The sequence below is a fragment of the Dendronephthya gigantea genome, unplaced genomic scaffold (genome assembly GCF_004324835.1).
Source record: "Dendronephthya gigantea isolate DGI-Jeju-01 unplaced genomic scaffold, DenGig_1.0 000154F, whole genome shotgun sequence".
Classification (NCBI taxonomy): Eukaryota; Metazoa; Cnidaria; class Anthozoa; order Malacalcyonacea; family Nephtheidae; genus Dendronephthya; species Dendronephthya gigantea.
In genome coordinates this window covers 383,054-402,574 of record NW_021163164.1, presented here as the reverse complement: position 1 = coordinate 402,574, position 19,521 = coordinate 383,054, and the positions used below count along the sequence as shown (strand labels likewise).

At 36.1% G+C, this 19,521-nt stretch overlaps 2 protein-coding genes across 4 annotated transcripts in view; one reads left to right on the top strand and one right to left on the bottom strand.

Annotated features, from left to right (window-relative positions):
- Positions 1-17,471, top strand: part of LOC114537222 — a 35,618-nt gene extending 18,147 nt beyond the window's left edge. For 2 of the 3 annotated variants that reach the window (XM_028558359.1, XM_028558357.1), the window contains exons 25-30: positions 837-1,154; positions 1,549-1,683; positions 1,909-2,009; positions 3,076-3,178; positions 3,694-3,780; positions 4,855-5,132. In XM_028558359.1, coding sequence (XP_028414160.1) covers positions 837-1,154; positions 1,549-1,683; positions 1,909-2,009; positions 3,076-3,178; positions 3,694-3,780; positions 4,855-5,043 — 933 coding nt within the window. In that variant the 3' untranslated portion in view covers positions 5,044-5,132. Of the gene's footprint in view, positions 1-836; positions 1,155-1,548; positions 1,684-1,908; positions 2,010-3,075; positions 3,179-3,693; positions 3,781-4,854; positions 5,133-17,392 lie in introns of those variants that run through there. The other variant, XM_028558358.1, reaches the window with a different exon arrangement.
- LOC114537247 (uncharacterized skeletal organic matrix protein 5-like) lies at positions 7,267-9,950 on the bottom strand. The gene is made up of 4 exons (XM_028558384.1): positions 9,656-9,950; positions 8,242-8,296; positions 7,908-8,055; positions 7,267-7,826 (listed from the first exon to the last, which is right to left on the bottom strand). The coding sequence occupies exons 1-4, from the start codon at positions 9,948-9,950 to the stop codon at positions 7,347-7,349; spliced, it is 978 nt and encodes a 325-aa protein (XP_028414185.1). The 3' UTR covers positions 7,267-7,346.
- Positions 17,472-19,521: the final 2,050 nt, after the last annotated feature.

Genomic DNA, 19,521 nt, shown 5'->3' with positions numbered 1-19,521 from the left:
ACCAAATCACTCGTGATAATTTATATGCCATTTCATCTTTGTTCAACCGTAGAACGAGGAAAATCTCACATGTAAACGGGCCAAATTATTTACTTTTACTCAGGCTCGTTTACACTTGCGATTTATGCTGCGATTTTATGTTGTGATTTTCCTCTTTTGACAGATGTGAAGGAGTAATTAGTTACGAATGCTCTGATGTATAATATACACTTAATGTATGCTCCCGAGGGAAATAGTGAGTTTTGTTTTCCCAAGAGTCTGAATGTTTCTCGAGACGAAGTCGAGGGAAACATTGAGACTCGAAAAAACTATTTCCCGAGGTGTAGCGAACATTGAGTGTTGTTATATAGGAACAATAACATACATGTTTCACGACAGTTTCATCTCAAAAAACTTTGTGATGACAATATGCGGGGCAACAATTTTTCACTTGTTTCCCTGGCGGGAAACATTGCATTTATTTAAAGTCATGTGACTACGAATGAACCAATCACATTTAAAATACACAGAACCTATATAACAAGAGCTCTCATTTGAACATCGGTAATTCATTCACTCCTTCACATCTAAAGAAGGAAGTCGCACATAGAATCGCAGCGAAAATTGCAAGTGTAAACGGGTCTGTAAGCCTGCCAGCGTTTCCACAATTGAAGGAAATTTCCTTCAAAATGTCAACAATGAGGGAGGGAGGGTTAGTCTTAATAGGATATATTATGCATTCTTTTCAAACGTTTTTTGTTTCTCTCTTTTTCATTACCATCTCCCCATGAGGACAGCCTTATGCAAATAAGTTGTGGAAACGCTGAAGCCTGCAATCTGCCTTCCCCGTTTTTTAGTCCAACTCAAGATATCAAAATCACGTTGGTCACTCCAGCTGTAAGCAGTCAACGGCAAGCCGACACAACTATTCGAATTTCAAACAAGCAAATGATTATGTTGCATTCAAGGATGCTGCTGGCAGCAAACTTTCCAGTTCCCGCGATTCACTGCCGCGTATTGCCTCCACGGAATCACTGGATGACAATGACTTGCGACGACAAGCCTACAGTCCAGCGGCTATCAGGAGGACTGTAAGTTTTGATGGTTTAAACCGATCGTGGAGGCATGGCAGCGAGGAAGATATAAGGAGCAAGAAGACATTCGTTTCTATTTCTGTGAGTAGCCTCCTTCCATTGGAACGTTCATATGTAATTTCGACAGCTGGCCGGGGTACGATTATTTTAAAAGGAAGTGTAGTTGTTTTTGTTTTGGCCTGACTTTCTGTATTTGAAAGGAAGATCCTACGATTTTCCACCAAATAGAAATCCGGTTTCATGTCCGACATTCAAGAACAAGGAGGAAATTCGTTCTAGACCAATAAGCAAATTTGTTTACATTTCGTTAACACAGTCAGAATGCATAAGTATTGAATACTTTTGAGAAAAAGATGCATCATTTACCATTTTACATGAAGTATAAAAGATTTAGGCACTCTAATTGTCCCAGAAACGTAAACAAATTTGCCGATTTGTTCGGCCGAACCTGAGACAAACTGGTCACTTCTTGCAGAGAGCAGCAGCGCAGTTACGTGACGAAGCTGATAAGTGGGAAGACGAGAACAACGACTTCGTTCGTGTGGCAAAATCGCTGTCCCATCACATGTTTACCATGGCCGAAATGGCAAAAAAACGAAGCAGACTGAAGGTAAGAAGGAAGGAATAGACAAACGGAATATTATATGTAAAGCTTTCAAACGTCTCAGTGCAAACGAAACGAGATGGCAAGAAGAATCATAAAGATTAGGAATATTCCACTTATCTCGACGTTTGTATCCAAGGCTGTCACTAGACGCTTAATTCGAAGCTGTATACTCATGCATTCACGTCCATATAGTTCATTTAGAATAGCTACTGCTTTTAATCACACTAGGATAATTCAGCAATGATAGAAATGTCAAAGAACATTGCTGATGATTGTCAAGTGATTTGGGAGTTTGCTACCATTATTGCTGAACACTGTACAGATGCAAGGTAAGTTGATTCGAACTATTACAGGTAATTTCAGGTGGCCTTTCATCGTAAAATTCCTTTCATCGTAAAGTTCCTTCGGAACTTCCGGAATACATTCCATATTTGGTATGTTGGGCGAACTTAGCAACGAACTTCCGAACGTCGAAACGAATTCACGAAATTCAAAATGAAATTCAATTCAATACATCCCTTGATCATATGCGTGTAATTGGGATTCAGTAAGAATAAAATCATGCGTAACCTTTTCTGAAAACAATGACGTGTCTGTAGAATTATGGCACTAAGGAAGTCTAAAGGCGGATTTCCACTTACAGCGAAATCGTTCGCTAGCGAAATATCTGCATGTTTTCTTTTGAATTCAGAACAGTCAAGTCGCACTAATTTATTTATGCTGTTAAAATTCAAAAGAAAATATGCAAATATTTCGCTAGCGAACGATTTCGCTATAAGTGGAAATCCGCCTTTAGACAACTAATTGAAATTGCGACAGGGTTTTAAGCTACCGTTACGTACAATTCATAATATTGTAGAAAAATTTATCCCGGATAAAGGCAACCTGAAACCGAAAAAACGAAGCTCGCGAATGGATGTTGTTATTACGTGTACATAACGTATACAAAACGGATGAAGCCAAGTACCTATGCTGTAGAAATCCAAAAAGCCCTTGAGCATAATAGAGTATATTTATCGCAAAACATTCGATTGGAAGGGTGTTGAGAAACGATCGTTTTTAACGTTTGGAATGCTTTTGAATTAGCTTCTTCATCTAAATTTCCCTTCACATCCACTGAGATAACTCGTCGCCATGTTGCATGTAAATCAAATTTACGAAATTCTGAATTCGTCTCGAAGTTCGCACTTTCGTTCGGAAGTTCCTTGCGAACTTCATGCCAAATGCAGAATTTTTACGATGAAAGGTCAGCCGATATATATAAATTATCATGCGAGGTCAATAGTTAAGAAATATAACCAGCTATATTTGTATGCTATATAGCTATAATGGACCGGTTACCATATTTCTTTTCACCGTGGGATTAAGTTTTGTCTTATACTGACTATTTTTTAGAAGTGCTCAAGAAATTCTTCGTTCTGCGGAATCTATTCCAACCTTGGGCACTCAACTTAGCATTATATCATCTGTTAAATCTGCAACGCCTCAAGATAAATCTGTAAGTACTTGTGATATAGTACTTCATGTTGTACTGATACAATAATCCTGGGGGGCGATGTTCAATGCTCAAAATTATATCATCTGTTAAATCTGCAACGCCTCAAGATAAATCTGTAAGAACTTGTGATATTGTACTTCATGTTATACTGATACAATTCATACAAAAGGGACCATAAGTTTGATTTTGAAATATGCTGTAGAAAGGCAGGTTTCTCCGAGGGAGACGTTTTCTCCCCCAAGGGTGATTAAGCAGTGAAACCACTCCAAAATGATAATTTTAACTCATGCCTACCAAGCAGAATTGATATACTGCTGCTGTTTTATCAAAACCTCGCCATGCATTTCTACCTTCTTCAATTAGCTAGAGAAGTGTTTCGCAATTGTTCGTGTTAGAACGAACAAAATATTGAAAGCAGCATGACATTGTCCTTCAAAGATGACGGAAAAGTTTTCTTGTCAACTTTCGCCTTCTGCATAAAGAAATAACAGGATAATTTGCCAATACTTTTATAGGCGGACAATATTCTCGTTCGAAACTCTCAGAATCTGATGGACGCGGTTGTTTGCACATTGAGAGTGATCGAAGGAGCCACTGTTAAGGTATGCCATGCTAGTAGTCTACAAGATAAGTAAAAATATGCTGAATTCATATGCAAATTTGCCGCATAGCTGCTGTAATTTCACAGAATGAACTAAATCTTGTTCACTTTGGGACCTAAATGCATTCTAATCGTGCCGAGAGGTAAAACAACTGTCCGCAACAGCGGCTTGTTGGACACAAGGGAATTGTCTGATTTGATCAGGTATAAGTTGGCAGCAAATTTATAAATGAATAGACATCAGATTTCTTACCAGTGGCGTAGCCAGCCTGACGATTTTGTCCCGCTATGTAAATTTCGAGTTATTATAATTATTCATGTCTTTAGAAATCTATTGTTTTCACAGTCAGTAAACACGAAAATATTAGCATAGCGGGACAAATCGACAGGCTGGCTACGCTACTGTTTCTTACCATCCTGTCTGTATATACATGTACTTTATTTTGAAAAAAACGTAATAATTTGTGGTCGCAGGAATATACTAGGAAGTGTTGTTTTTTTCAAACACGTGAAAGTTTGCGAAAACATGAAAGTTGTTACATGAAGATAAGAATATAGTGTCTAGAATTCGATTCACTAAAGAAATTCAATATGGCTGATGCTGATGAATTAAAATCGCAAACACAAGACAAAGCTTCAATTAATATATCAGCAGAACATTTGAGAAGAGCAGACATCTTTAAGCTCTGGATTTTGTGTCGGAATGCGAAAACATAAAATATTATACACTTAATGTATGCTCCCGAGGGAAATAATGAATTTGTTATCCCAATTGTCTGAATGTTTCCCGAGACGAACTCGAGAGAAACATTGAGACTCGAGGAAAAACAAAACTGACTATTTCCCGAGGTAGTGTATATTAAGTGTTTTGTTATATAGGAACAAAAACATACAAGTTACACAACAATTTCATTAAAAAAACACTTTACTTTGTTATTACAAGAAGCGGGCAACAATTTTTCACTTGTTTCCCTGGCGGGAAACATTGCATTTATTTAAAGTCGTGTGACTACGAATAAACCAATCACATTTAAAATACACAGCACCTATAAAACAATTACATTTATCTTTACAGGGTCTAAACCCACCTTCTCGACAGCATGAAGGCAACGTGAGGGCAACTGATGTCGTTTTTGAGTGGAAGAGAAAGTTAAGACGTCAGAGAAGCTTAGAAGCATTATCAGCTGAGCGAGGGAATCTGGGATTGCGCGTGCGCGATAAAAGCCTTTCAGATCCGTCATTAGTGGACATTCTGCACATCTGATACAGGTTAGAGTCATTTTGATTTAAATGGACCTTTTCGATAATTACGTCACAATATTTTAACGTCCCAACGTTTTAAATTTGGAACCACCTTAAATGAAATGGATTTCAAGTTTTACTCTCACGAGCCACGTGCAAAGATGCAAAACATCCTTTTCAACACTTGCATGAAAAAGATTTTTTATTTTGACCAATAAATGTGGAAATAAGCCATAACACGAGAACGAGGCTGAGGGGCCAAGACCGCGAGCCTTGTTCTCGCGTAATGTCGTATTTCCATACTTTTTTGTGAAAATGAAAAATACTTTTTCATGCATGTGTTGAAGAAAGATGTTTTGCATCTTTCTACATAGCTCGTGTGAGTAAAACTTGAAATCCATCTCATTTAAGGTGGTTCGAAATTGAAAACGATAATATTGTGGCGTAGTTACCGAAAAGGTCCATTGAGACATACGTTGAGGCAGATGTTGATATTCTTAATTGCTGTAATTTCTCCTCTTTGTTAACGGTGTACGGTCGAACTTTATCAAATCGTCAGCAAATTTAAATTTTCACCAACAGCGACGCCATCTTGAAGAAAGACGCTTTATCGATTACGTATCGTAAAAGTCACATATTCTAATAACAAGGAGCATCTCGTTTTAGACCAATCAGCAAGTTTGTTTACATTTTCAGTAACCCAATCAGAATGCAAAAGTCATCTGGTCTACTTCCGGTAAAAAGGTACATTATTTACCATTTTACACGAAGTATTTAAAGTTTAGGCATTGAGTGGCCGGTTATATGAAAGCCGGATAGCACTACCCAACGGATATTGTTTTTTTCAATCGCTTTAAAATCGCCCGTAGTTTGCTATTACCTTTATCAAATCTTCATATTTCAAATCGAGGATCTTCTTTAATATTTGTTGCTTCCAAAGATGAAATTCTATCGCTTTTTGAGCATTTTTAGAACGGTTGGAAAAATCACTATCCTCTGGTGGATAGCGCTATCCGGCTTTCATACAACCTGCCCCTGATTGGCTTTGCCTGAAAATGTAAACAAATCATGCCGATTATTTTAAAACAAAATCCCTCCCTGTTTATTCAAATGACTTCTGGGGTATTAAGAGATGTATTTTATGCCCACCATGTTGCATTATCGATTTAGGCATTGCATTTTAATCAACAATCGACCCCTCCCGAGTTTCAACTGTGCCTAATATAGTTCCTTCGTTTACAACATATCACATTATATAACTTATGATAAGTTAGCCATTTTCTTAATACGTGGTTTAAATAATTAAAATCAAATTTGAACTTTGTCGGAACATAATATTTTAAACATTTAGTTGCTGACTTAGTTCAAATGCTGTGGAAGTAGTTTATCTTGTATAGTAAGATGATTGACAAACGTCTTTCTCGTTCAATTTGTGTTAGAAATTAACACTGCCGCCTGTTTCTATTTACAACACATCACATTTTAACTTTTAAATTTGAATGTATACACTACATTACGTGGGAATACGGACGGTTGACCTTGAAAGCTCAATACATGAAATAGGCCGTAAATTGTTAGTAATTTACGAATAGTATATATCTAAAAAAGTTAACGAATGGAAACCCCTTCAAAAATTTATTTCGTTTGACCTAAGTGGTTGAAGTAATTAAAATATAAATTTCACAATGTCGGCATCTTGCATTTTGAATTTTAGTTGCTATCTTTACTAAAAACGATATAGTTATACGACCAGGCTTCCTTTGAGTGTAAATAATATATTCTCTGGTTGTACACATGACATATAATCATTGACTGCGATAGTTCGGGTCAATTGGTATTGAAAATACACCTGTCATGCGTGCTTATATATTTATTTCACTGCGTAAGCGCCACTTTTTGCCACGTTATTTCGAAAGAGACTTAAAAAATTACTTTTGTGCATTTTATTTTCATAGAACTACATATTCTAATGACACTGATATATAGTATTTATAGGCCATTATACAGGCGTAATTATTATGCTGACATAAATTTATATTATCAGTATGGTAGAAGGTGCTGGGTGTGTATATTATAATATTACCTGTATTAACAATCAAAGCCTTATTTGTTATGATATTTTTGGAAGGCCTTTAGAATTGACATGCTACAATATTATAATGTCTCTGTAAGGTCACCGTTTATGCTAACTCGTTATTTTGAATACATAAAAACTCAACATATTCGCGTAGAAACTATGCAAGAAATCGTCAGGTTTTTTCAACCCATTAAGTTATCTTAATATTGACTAGAATGTGGTGTGCTATTTTATTTCTATTTTATTAATTATTGAACAAGTATGTATCCAAACGTCGCCAAATTTTTATCACCGTTATCGGCTAGGTACATAGCAACATTTCCACAAGTCCTTTCAGCTCCATAGCCAATCCAAGAATCACACGAATTACAATCTTCCTCGTTATTGGCTTGGAATCCAATTCGTATTCTGAAAACGGCATTAAACCCTTCCCTGTTGCAGTTTTTCTGAAGTGACGAACCGGCGATCAGAGATTTCCATGCTGCTCTACCAGCGGTCGTTGCCCTAAATTGGCCGTCCGCAATCACACTATACAGTGAACTTGCGGTGTCGTCGAGGGTCATCCATTTTGTGGCTTTCTTATGCGACATACCCAGGCAAATCTTTGTGAACGGAGTATTCCAATACGAAGCCAACTTGCTTTCTTTCTCTGTCAATCCTTCCAGACCATCTTGTGCTGCGTATGTCTCTTTGTTTGTCCACAGAGAAGAACCATAGATAAACGTGTTCTGTAAAATTGAAATCACTTCATTACAGATTGACTGATTAGAAGTGAATACGCACTTTACTCTTCGTGACTACAATCTCACCTTTGTCCCATCAAGTTTCATCACTAGCGTCCAACCTCCAACCCCACATCCTGGGATATCTGTCATGTGACAATATACCTTATATGGTGGCGAGCATTGATTCTTCTGCAACGTGTAGACACCATTGGGCAATGATCTAGATAGGCAACTGATATTAAATACTTACGTGGTGTGCCTAGAAGCTAATTTATTTATATTGTGATATCACCGTGCAAAATTACAAGGATATGACCATATGATAGATATATGGTTGTAAGAATTCTGCTGGAATAAAGGAATTGAAATTCATTGACTGTATTAGACCTTCGTCTACCGGTATATCTTTTTAACTTACGTATTCCTGGCAAGCAATTCCGTGCAAGATTGAGGAAAAGCGTTTTGTTGTTCATCTAAAAACATAAATATACAATATAGGATGAGGTTGTTTTCATTTTGGTCGGCATAACTTCAAAAATTTTAATTACCTGGAAAAATATTATTTTCCTGCTTTAACCCAACCTAAAAGCGACGAAAATAAATTCTTCACATGGACCCATAAAAGCAACAGTGGCGAATATCGTAAAATAATTTTTTGGGACGGTGCTACAATTTGCCGTCTCTAAAGCGTGGAGCAAATTTATTTTTTTTTGCATTTAAACAATTTGCTCCAGATGGTTGCAGCTGAGAGCTCTAAAGGGTGAAATAAAAGTAAAATGTCGCTTCACACGAAAGTGATCGATATATAGTTGAAAACCGGCTTAAGACGGTGTCAATGGACACTTTAAGACGTTTGCGGTGAAACTAAAATTCATATCCGTCATTTTGCAATTAGCTATCTCGATATTGGTGCTATTGTCGGTAGTCGTTGATGAAGGAAGTGCTTAGTTATTTTTAATAAAATTTCTTGCTCATAGGCCACAAACAATACGTCGCTGACTGACGGTGACATATTAGAACCAAGCTTAAGTTATAAGAGTTATACGTAATATAATAAAAACATAATATCAAAGCTTAAAGTCCGTTTTCCCTTACGTCCTCTTGCGAAGCGCGCTCTGTTTTTAAAGCCCGTCACGCCCGCATGAGAAGATTTTCAGAGGCTGCTTCGCCCGCCTACAAAGCGAATGAAATGAATGAAACAGCCTTAAATTACCTGATAAATTTTCAAGGGAACATTCGTTTTAAAAGACGCGATTTACATATCGATGAACGTTGACTGTGTAAGCCGGGTCTGAAGATGTGTTTTATCACTCAATTTAATTTATTTAAATTCTATAGGTAATAATTCATCGGTTATGCGGGTTAATCTATAGCTCATCATCATTTAATTAACTTCATTTCTATCTTAGGCGTACGGCTGCCAAATAAAAGCATTTAGTTAATGGGATCTTCCAAAGTTCAAGTATTTTTTTCCAAAATCCGATTCTCTTTCTCCCGTCCAGGCCTGTATAATGTAGTAATTCGCATGAAAAAGAGCCGAATTTAAATTTTACTGTCAGTTGGAATTACTGTATTTTACCCTTTGCTTATTTTATTTCGGTAATTCAAAATGAAGAATAGCAGTGTTTTAAAATGCAGTTTGGAAGCAAAAGCTACGATAATTGGATGACGACATTAATTTTGCTTTAGCTGTCAGGGTATTGAATGGCCGAAATACTCCGTTCTTTCTTTGTGGAATGAAATTTCCAGCATTTATCGGTAAGAAACACTCTATACATTTACTTGTTTCATCGAGTTATAATCTTTACATGAGAAACTAATCTATTCTATACCGTGCATGTCCGTCGTCATGTTAATGCTTACTGGTTTTATGATCACAAGATGATTGAATTCATCGTTTGTCTTCTCGTCACCGTCGGTTGTTGCCTCCATTGTCCTTTCGTTGAGTTCACATCGACCTTTATCTTCACCAGAAGTTTTGAAGTTGGCTGACGCACATGATCCATGACGAGCGCAAAACAAACCACATTCAAACTCGGACTTTGCTTGTTTTGTTTCAATGACATGATTCGCAAAGTATTTTTGCTTATTTTTTCGAAAAACAGCTTCCTCTGTGCATTCGCCCATGACAAGAACCAGAAACAGCAGAGAAGTTCTTGAAAGGACACTCATTGCAAGGCAGATTGACCGTTTTGAACGCACAGTCATAAAAAGGATAGTTTATCTACAGTCGAACAATTAGCGGTTCATCCAAACAAACTATTAAGTGGCTTTTCATTTAAGGGATAGGCTAAATCTAAGTGTTGCTAAAAATAAAAAATAATAAAATAAATTTACACAATGTTAATGGACCTTATGTGGTATATAGTTTAACTTTAGATCTGAGGACAAGGAGAAAAACTAAAAAGTGCGTACAAAGATTAGTATAATTGCAAAGTCTAGACGCAAAATTTTGTAAAATGTGGAATTTGCTGCACGAAGTAGACAAATTTAGTATATTTTTTATATTTATACGTTCATTCTGCATTCTGTATTTTTACATATTTAGGTCTTAACTGCGGTGACTAAAAGAAAGTTTACTCCGGTTTCTCTGCTGAATAACTATATTTATTTGTCATTTTGGCTAGGTACACGCTTGTGTTATACTATAGTTTATCATTTAGTGAGAAAATTGACAAAATTTTTCAATTCGTATACTCTGAATATATTTGATGGTGGGCGACAATTGGGTTAACTATAGGTGGTTTAAATAAGTTAAAATCAAATTATCAGGATGTCTGCGTTCATGTGTAAAATATTTTGTTTGTATCTTTGCAAAAACGGCGGTTTATTTTAACTAAATACTGTCATTGTTGCATGCAATTTTTTTTATTTACAAGCATATCACATTGTAAGCTTCAATTTTATATTTATCTTGGTAGAATAATACACCGATGGCAAGACACGAATTAGATTGTAAATTCTTAGGAAATAAAGCGCTGTAACCTTAAGTTACTGTATTGTTGACATGACAGCTCAAACTTCAAACACTTTACTATACAACGGTTTATCACGTTGTAACTTATGACGAGGCAGCTCACTCAAACTTCGAACACGATTTACGCTATAAATTGTTGTTAATTTACTTACGGCGTGGACACTCTTTTCAGAGGCAATTTTGTTAATACGTGGTTTAAATAATTAAAATCGAAATTTGCCCTTTGTTGCCATATTATATTTTAAATGCTGTGAAACTAGTTTATTTTGTAGTGAGATAATTGGCAAGCTTCTTTCTCCGTCATAAGTTGTGTTGCAAATTAACGCGACGCTGTGTGATAAACGATCCTGTTAGTTTCAAGCATTTTTTCATTTACAAATTTATCACATTGAATTCGAAACTTTGAATTTGTATTTATCATGCATATTTAAATACTGTTTAAAATACACAGATGGGAAGACAGACAGTTCAAACTTTAAACACATGAATTACACGGAAAATTTTTTGTAAACTACAAACGGTTTATCTAAAAGACTGATTATGATGGAGACCCCTTGGAAATACTTAAAATCAAACTTGCATTTTATCAGCATATCATGCATGTATACATATATATTTCAATGATTCAGTTTCTATATCTTTATTAAGCGGAAGTTTTGTTTAAATGCTGTGGAACTTGATTTTCTTGTATTAACATGATTGACAAGTTTCTTAGATGAGTCGACCAACAAAATAATTTTTGATTTGTTCTTTAAATTAACAACGCTAGCTGAAAATCGACCCGTCCGAGTCTCGACTGTGCCTAATATAGTTTGTCATACATCCTGAATTAATTGTTGCAACGTGCCTTCGTTTACAACATATCACATTATATAACTTATGATAAGTCCGCTCAAACTGCAAACACACGACTGATTAGGCCATGTAAATTCTTGGTAATTTACTAGCGGTTCGTTCGAATATGTCAATAAACAATCTTTCAAGAGGCCGTTTTCTCAAAAACGTGGTTTAAAAAATTAAAATCAAATCTGAACTTTGTCGGAACAACTTGAAACATTTAGTTTCTGACTTAAGAGTTCAAATGCTGTGGAACTAGTTTATCTTGTATATAGTAAGATGAATGACAAGCTTCTTTCTCCTTCAATTTGCGTTAGAAAATAACACTGCTGCCTGATAAACGATCTTGTTACATTCAAGGCACTCGAGTTTAGCTGTGCTTACTATGGAACGCTACTGATGGAAAACGCTTCAAAAGTTTTTTCGTTTGATATAAGTGGTTGAAGTAATTTCAAATTTCACGATTTTCCCAACCTATATTTTAAATTTGGGTTGTTATCTTTACGAAAAACGAAAGAATATATACTAGACCTTTTCAGCTTGCATGCAAATCAATTCATCTCAAATTTTGTGACCAAGGAATAGCCAATAAAACTTCCGCTTCAGGCCATGTTACTCGAAATGGATTAATTTGCATACAAGCTGAAAACGTCTCCGATAGTTTGGTCAATTTGTATTGAAAATGAACCTATCATAAATACTTATATATCTTATTCCATTGCGTAAACGCCGCTTTTGCAACATTGTTTCGATAGCTTTTTGATTTTTACAGAAACTGTATTTACTGTTGGACCTGGTATTGTGGCGTTGTACCCGGGGCGGGAGAATACCTTCAGAGGAAAATACACATATAATAATTGTAAACGTTGGTAACAATCCGACAGAAAAATGACTTTTGTGCGTTTTATTTTCATAGCACTACATATATATTCTAATATCACAGACACAGTAGCTGCATGCTTTATAGGCCTAAAAATTATGCTGATAAAAATTTTTATTATCAGTCATAATCTAAGGTGCTGGGTGCATATATTATATTACCTGCATGTACTTTTTTGGCATAGACTGGAATAGACGTGCTACAATTTTTTTTTAAATGTGTATGCAATGTCACCGTTTACGCAGTCCACTATAACCTACACACGCACAAACTATTCAAGGAATTGTCACGTTTTTACAACCCATAAGTTAACTTAATCTTGATTAGAAGGTAACGTTCTATTTTACTGGTTTATTATTGAACAAGAATGTATCCAAACGTCGCCAAGTTTTTACGGCCGTTATCGGATCCGGGCGTGGCAAAATTTCCACTTCCAGAGTCCTCTGCTGCATAGCCAAGCCATGAATCACATGAGTTACAATTTTTTTCGTTATTGGCTACGAGTCCAATTCGCATTCTTGAATGTCGGCATATATTATTAAACCCTTCCCTGTTGCAGTTTATCTGAAGTGACGAGTCCTCGATCAGAGATTTCCATGCTGCTCTACCAGCGCTCGTTGCCCTGAATTGTCCGTCTGCGATCACACTGTACAGCGATGTTGCGGTGTAGTTGAGGGTCATCCATTTTCTGTCTCTGTTAGACGTCATACCCAGGCAAATCTTTGTGAACGGAGTATTCCAATACGAAGCCAACTTGCTTTCTCTCTCTGTCAATCCTTCCATGCAGACCATCTTGTACTGCGTATGTCTCTTTGTTTGTCCACAGGAAGGAACCATAGATAAATGTATTCTGTAAAAGTAAAAGTTGTTGAAAACTAAAAGTTTTAATTATTATTACAAATTGATTGATCAGAAGTTAATACGCACTATACTCTTCATGACTACAATCTAACCTTAGTCCCATTAAGCTTCATCACTAGTGTCCAGCCTCCAACCCCACATCCTGGGATATCTGTCATGTGACAATATACCTTATATGGTGGTGAGGAATGATTCTTCTGCAAGGTGTAGACACCATTGGGCAATGATCTAGACATGGTTATAAAAAATTTTCTAAGTAAATGTGTAATAAAGGTTGAAACTCATTGACTGCAATAGATTTTTATCCACCAGTATATTTATCTTTTTAACTTACATATTCTTGGCAAAAAGTTCTTTGCAAGATTGTGGAAAAGCCTGCAAAAAACGACAAGAATATATTCGTTTCGACCCACTGAACCACGAATATTTCTTTTTTATTTAGAACTGATTTGTCAACTTTCGACCGTTTATCGTTCTGTTCTAGATCTCTAAATTAATTTAGTAAATCAGAAAACATTTGTAATGCTTCAACCAAATTGCATGTACTTACTCTTAGTGGCGTAACTAGAACGATCATTGGGGGGGGGGGATATTTATTTATCCAGTTCTGGCCTACGAATTTCTTTGTAAGTGCAATGGCTTACAATAGAAATCCATCGAGCAGAACTGAATACCCCTGCTCACCCTAGTCCTATTAGGATTTGTCAACTCGTAGTAATCAAAATCTTTGTGCCGAAGAAAAGCTTTTTCTGGCATCTCTGAAGCAATATCTTGAAGGAATTCACAATTTTTTTCTGAGTTTGAGCATTTTTTGAAATTAGTAGATCTGCACGCTTCGTTATCACGGGCACAAAAGTAAATGCATTCTACTCCCGTTCCTGCCTGGACTTTTTCTATCACTTCGCTGTTTAAACGACGACCTTTGGAATAGTAAAAAAAGAAGGTAAACGTACATTATGAATTATGATGCTAACGAAAATTGTTGATTTTTCTAATCGAAACTTTCCGTAGTCGTATAGGCGGTATAGCACAGGAGGAAGTAATAAAAACATGGTTAAATATTTATGAAGGCGTCTTGCTAATGTAGTCCGTGTGCTTCTCAAGTGAAGAGCTAGACGTAGAATCAAATTAACAAAGTGAGAGGTCATTATGAAATTGCAGTTTAGTTAATAAATGTGACACGAATATTTGAATTTTGTTCAGAAATAGTGAAACATGTATGTATACTCGTAAATAAAGATTTTCTGATATCGCAATCCCTGAATAAAGCCCCTTAAAGTTCCTTTATGAAGTACCATGGTCTCTTTATTGCTTTCAAATTCAGCCAGGAGAAGACTAGCCGAATTCATTTTGGAGATGGGAAACTCTTTCTAATGTGAATTTAGCCGTTTGGACGGGGTCCCATCTGGACGAGAGACTCTTCTTAAACTCGCATTAAGACGGAAAATGAGACGAGTTTCTGAAATATAAACACGGTCGAGGACGGAACAAGGCTAAGGGAAAACAAACAAAATTTTTTTATCGTAATAATTACGATACCCTTTTTAGCATTACCCGACCCATCACACGTATAAATCTATCCATTCCTATTCATATTTAGACGGGTTTTTACCGTCAAATTTCCAGTCTAAGATGAGTTTCCCATCTCTAATATGAATTCGGCCACTCGCGCAGCTTAAGGGGCAAGGTTTGCTTCCACGCAGCGACTTGTATTGTGCCAGTTGCTTTAAAGAAATTATTTGCATTCACGGATATAACTGTATTGTTGGCAATGCGAAAGAAATATTAAACATATTTTACAATACGCACCTTCATTTGGTCCTTGAAAGCAGAAATCAAAACCATAACCAAACGTTTGAAGATTCAGGAATATCAGCAACGAAAGACTGACTTTGACGAATGCGCGAAGCAAACGTTTTGGTTGCATAATCAATTCCATATTCACTGGTTGTTTTTGTTGGACAAGCGACATGTTTGCCGTGAGTGGAAATATTTTATCTTAAAGTAACTTGGTCTGCCTGTCTGACGACAAAATCAAAAACTTGTTAATGTGATGTTTCATCTGCGCCTGTTAAATATATGCGACACAATTGTTTTGTTTTTCAAATAAATATTACTAACATATGCCATTTCGGCTTTTACAAAACTTATTCATTTATACTTTATTCGTTTAGATAATTAAACAGCAAGCTTTCAGGGGTGAAAAAAATCAACAAATTAAGACAGGTTATTAAAGTTAGTAAGACAGAGGGACGTAACTGGAGCGATAATTGGTAAGGTGAATATTCCTATATTCAGTTCTAGGGAGAAGAAGAAATTTCTAGGGAAAACTGGACATGTGAATATTCACCTCCCCAAAATTATCGTTCTAGTTACGCCACTGTTAAGACATGCATAAACAGGGTGTCCCAAAAAAAAGTCACATGAACTTACTATGGCGATTTTTTTGCGGATTTTAGCCCCTATAACGAGAATTTTAGCCGGAACCCCAAAATTTCCTGGGGCCCTGAGGAAAAGCTTTGATGCTTTACACGATTCAGGGCCCCGCGCTGAAGGTACTTACTGCAATAAATATAGGCGGCGTGATGAATGCATGTTCGCATGAATATATTGTGCATGTGTAATTCATTGAAATGTTTACAAATAATGTGCACGATTGTGTTCAACCAAATGTTCTTTTAACTTGTTTCGAAAATTTCAGGGGCTAAATAGGCTTCTTCGATATTGCATGCACATGGTTTGAAAATCAAATTATGAGGTCGGCGAAAACCACACAAAACCCACGCCAATATATGTTGGTCACGTGATTGATATTTAGGTATTTATGAATATATGGACAGGACAAACTTTTCGACAATGATTGTATTTATGCAGAGTCAGAGTGTCCCAGTAAATATATTTCATGGTTTCTGACATTGTGCTAAATATATAGCTGGTTTAAATAAGTAAAGTCTAATTATTGCGATGTCTGCATATATATGTTTCAAAAATTGTCTGTTTTGAAGTTTAAATCCGGTGGCGATGTTAGAGATCTTTGTAGATTTCTCGACTGTCGACAATGTCTTTCCTGAGCCGTCTTAGAAATTTAAAACGCTGTCTGAAAAGGTCCATTTCACGTTCAAGCTAGGCCACTCGTGTTTCACCTGTGCTTCTACGAAAAATTCATACACGAAGTGATTATTGCATGCAATTTTTTCATTTGCAAGCATATCATATTGCAACTTTGAATTTCGTATTCATCTTGCTACAATAATAAACCGATGGCCAGACAGACGGTTGAAACATTAAACACACGAATTAGATCGTAAATTGTTATTACTGAAATTACTAAGGGTTTATCTAAATGAGTGAAAAAAATAAAAGCAGCTTTATTTACAACATATCACATTGCAATTTGTAACAAGACGACTCAAATTTGAAACACGTATGCAAATTATGCCATAACTAAATAAGTTATAAAGTTAGCATTTTTTGAAGAGAAACAAATTTTCACTTTGTCCGCATATTAATTATATTACAAATTTTTAATTGTTGACTCAGTTCAACTGTGAGACTTGTTTATCTTGTAGCAAGATGATTCGGAAGCTTCTTTCTCTTCCTACAGTGCGTAAACCTCATTTAAGAGGCTATTTCGTTTGACCGGCTAAAATAATTAACTAAATTTCACGATCTAAGCATCTCATATTTTAAATAGTTATATTAGTTGCTATCTATACTTAAGTACAAAGTTATTACCACGCTTCCTTAGTGTGTAATATTTGCAAAATATTCACGTTTGGAAGAAATTATGGTGATACTCTATCTTATATCCACTGTTTGTACAAATGTCATATAATTATTGCTGCCGATAGTTCGGTTCAATTTGTAATGAAAATTCTCCTATCATGAAAACTTATATCCTTACTTGATTGTGTAAGCGCCATCCTTGCAACATTATTTCGAAAGGAACTTTGATAGCTTTTTGGTTTAGCAAATGATATTAGGAGAATATCATCATATTTTTTAAAATTACAGAAACTGTACTGTTGAAACTGTTGGACCTGGTATTGTGGCATTGTACCCGGGACGGGAGAATACCTTCAGAAGAAAATACACATATAATAATTGTAAACGTTAGTAACAATGCGACAGAAAAATTACTTTTGTGCGTTTTATTTTCATAGCACTACATATATATTCTAATATCACAGATACAGTAGCTGCATGCTTTATAGGCCTAATTATTATGCGATAAAAATTTCTATTATCAGTCACAGTCTAAAGTGCTGGGTGCATATATTATATTACCTGCATGTACTTTTTTGGCATAGACTGGAATAGACGGGCTACAATGTTTTTTAAATGTGTATGCAATGTCACCGTTTATGCAAATTCGTTACATTTACAATATAGCTAAATGCTGGAGTATTTTCTACAATCGGTCCAAGAATTGTCACGTTTTTACAACCCATAAGTTAACCTTACTTGACTAGAAGGTAGCGTTCTTTTACTGGTTTATTATTGAACAAGAATGTATCCAAACGTCGCCAAGTTTTTATTACCGTTATCGGGTCCGACCTTGGCAAATTTCCACTTCCGGAGTCCTCTGCTCCAAGCCAAGCCATGAATCACATGAGTTACAATTTTTTTCGTTATTGGCTACGAGTCCAATTCGCATTCTTGAATGTCGGCATATATTATTAAACCCTTCCCTGTTGCAGTTTATCTGAAGTGACGAGTCCTCGATCAGAGATTTCCATGCTGCTCTTCCAGCGGTCGTTGCCCTGAATTGGCCGTCTGCGATCACATTGTACAGCGAACTTCCGGTGTAGTTTAAGCTGATCCATTTTGTGTCTCCGTTATACGACATACCCAGACAAATCTTTGTGAACGGAGTATTCCAATACGAAGCCAACTTGCTTTCTTTCTCTGTCAGTTCTTCCAAACCATCTTGTGCTGCGTATGTCTCTTTGTTTGTCCACAGAGAAGAATGATAGTTAGATGTATCTGTAAGTTGAAAGTTGTTTAAAACTAAAAGCTTTAACTATTGTTACAAATTGATTGATTAGAAGTGAATACGCACTACACTCTTTATGACTACAATCTAACCTTAGTCCCATCAAGCTTCATCACTAGTGTCCAGCCTCCAACCCCACATTCTGGGATATCTGTCATGTGACAATATACCTTATATGGTGGTGAGGAATGATTCTTCTGCAAGGTGTAGACACCATTGGGCAATGATCTAGACATAAAAAATTTCTAAATAAATGTGTAATAAAGGTTGAAATTCATTGACTGCAATAGATTTTTATCCACCAGTATATATAATCTATCTTTTTAACTTACGTATTCTTGGCAAACAGTTCTTTGCAAGATTGTGGAAAAGCCTACAAAAAATGACAAGAATATATTCGTTTCGACCCATTGAACCGCGAATATTTCTTTTTTATTTAAAACTTTTGTCGACTCTCGACCGTTTATCGTTCTGTTCTAGATCTCTAAATTTTTTGTAAATCAGAGAGCATTTGTAATGCTTCAACCACCGAAATTGCATGTACTTACCCTTAGTGGCGTAACTAGAACGATCATTGGGAGGGGGTGTGATATTCATTTATTCAGTTCTGCCCTACGAATTTCTTTGTAAGTGCAATGGCTTACAATAGAAATCCGTCGAGCAGAACTGAATACCCCTGCTTACCCTAGTCCTATTAGGACTTGTCATTCGTAGTAATCAAAATCTTTGTGCCGAAGAAAAGCTTTTTCTGGCATCTCTGAAGCAATATCTTGAAGGAATTCACAATTTTTTTCTGAGTTGGAGCATTTTTTGAAATTAGTAGATCTACACGCTTCGTTATCACGGGCACAAAAGTAAATGCATTCTACTCCCGTTCCTGCGTGGACTTTTTCTATCACTTCGCTGTTTAAACGACGACCTTTCGAATAGTAAAAAAAGAAGGTAAACGTACATTATGAATTATGATGCTAACGAAAATTGTTGATTTTTCTAATCGAAACTTTCCGTAGTCGTATAGGCGGTATAGCACAGGAGGAAGTAATAAAAACATGGTTAAATATTTATGAAGGCGTCTTGCTAATGTAGTCCGTGTGCTTCTCAAGTGAAGAGCTAGACGTAGAATCAAATTAACAAAGTGAGAGGTCAT

Bases quoted from the DNA above. Each gene is read 5' to 3' on its own strand.
- LOC114537247 (XM_028558384.1), bottom strand. From the start codon at position 9,950: ATGGGCGAATGCACAGAGGAAGCTGTTTTTCGAAAAAATAAGCAAAAA. The intron at 8,297-9,655 runs GTATAGAATAGA...TTATGTTTTTAG, and splicing joins CATGACGACGGACATGCACG to ATGAACAACAAAACGCTTTT. The intron at 8,056-8,241 runs GTAAGTTAAAAA...ATTTAATATCAG, and splicing joins GAATTGCTTGCCAGGAATAC to TTGCCTATCTAGATCATTGC.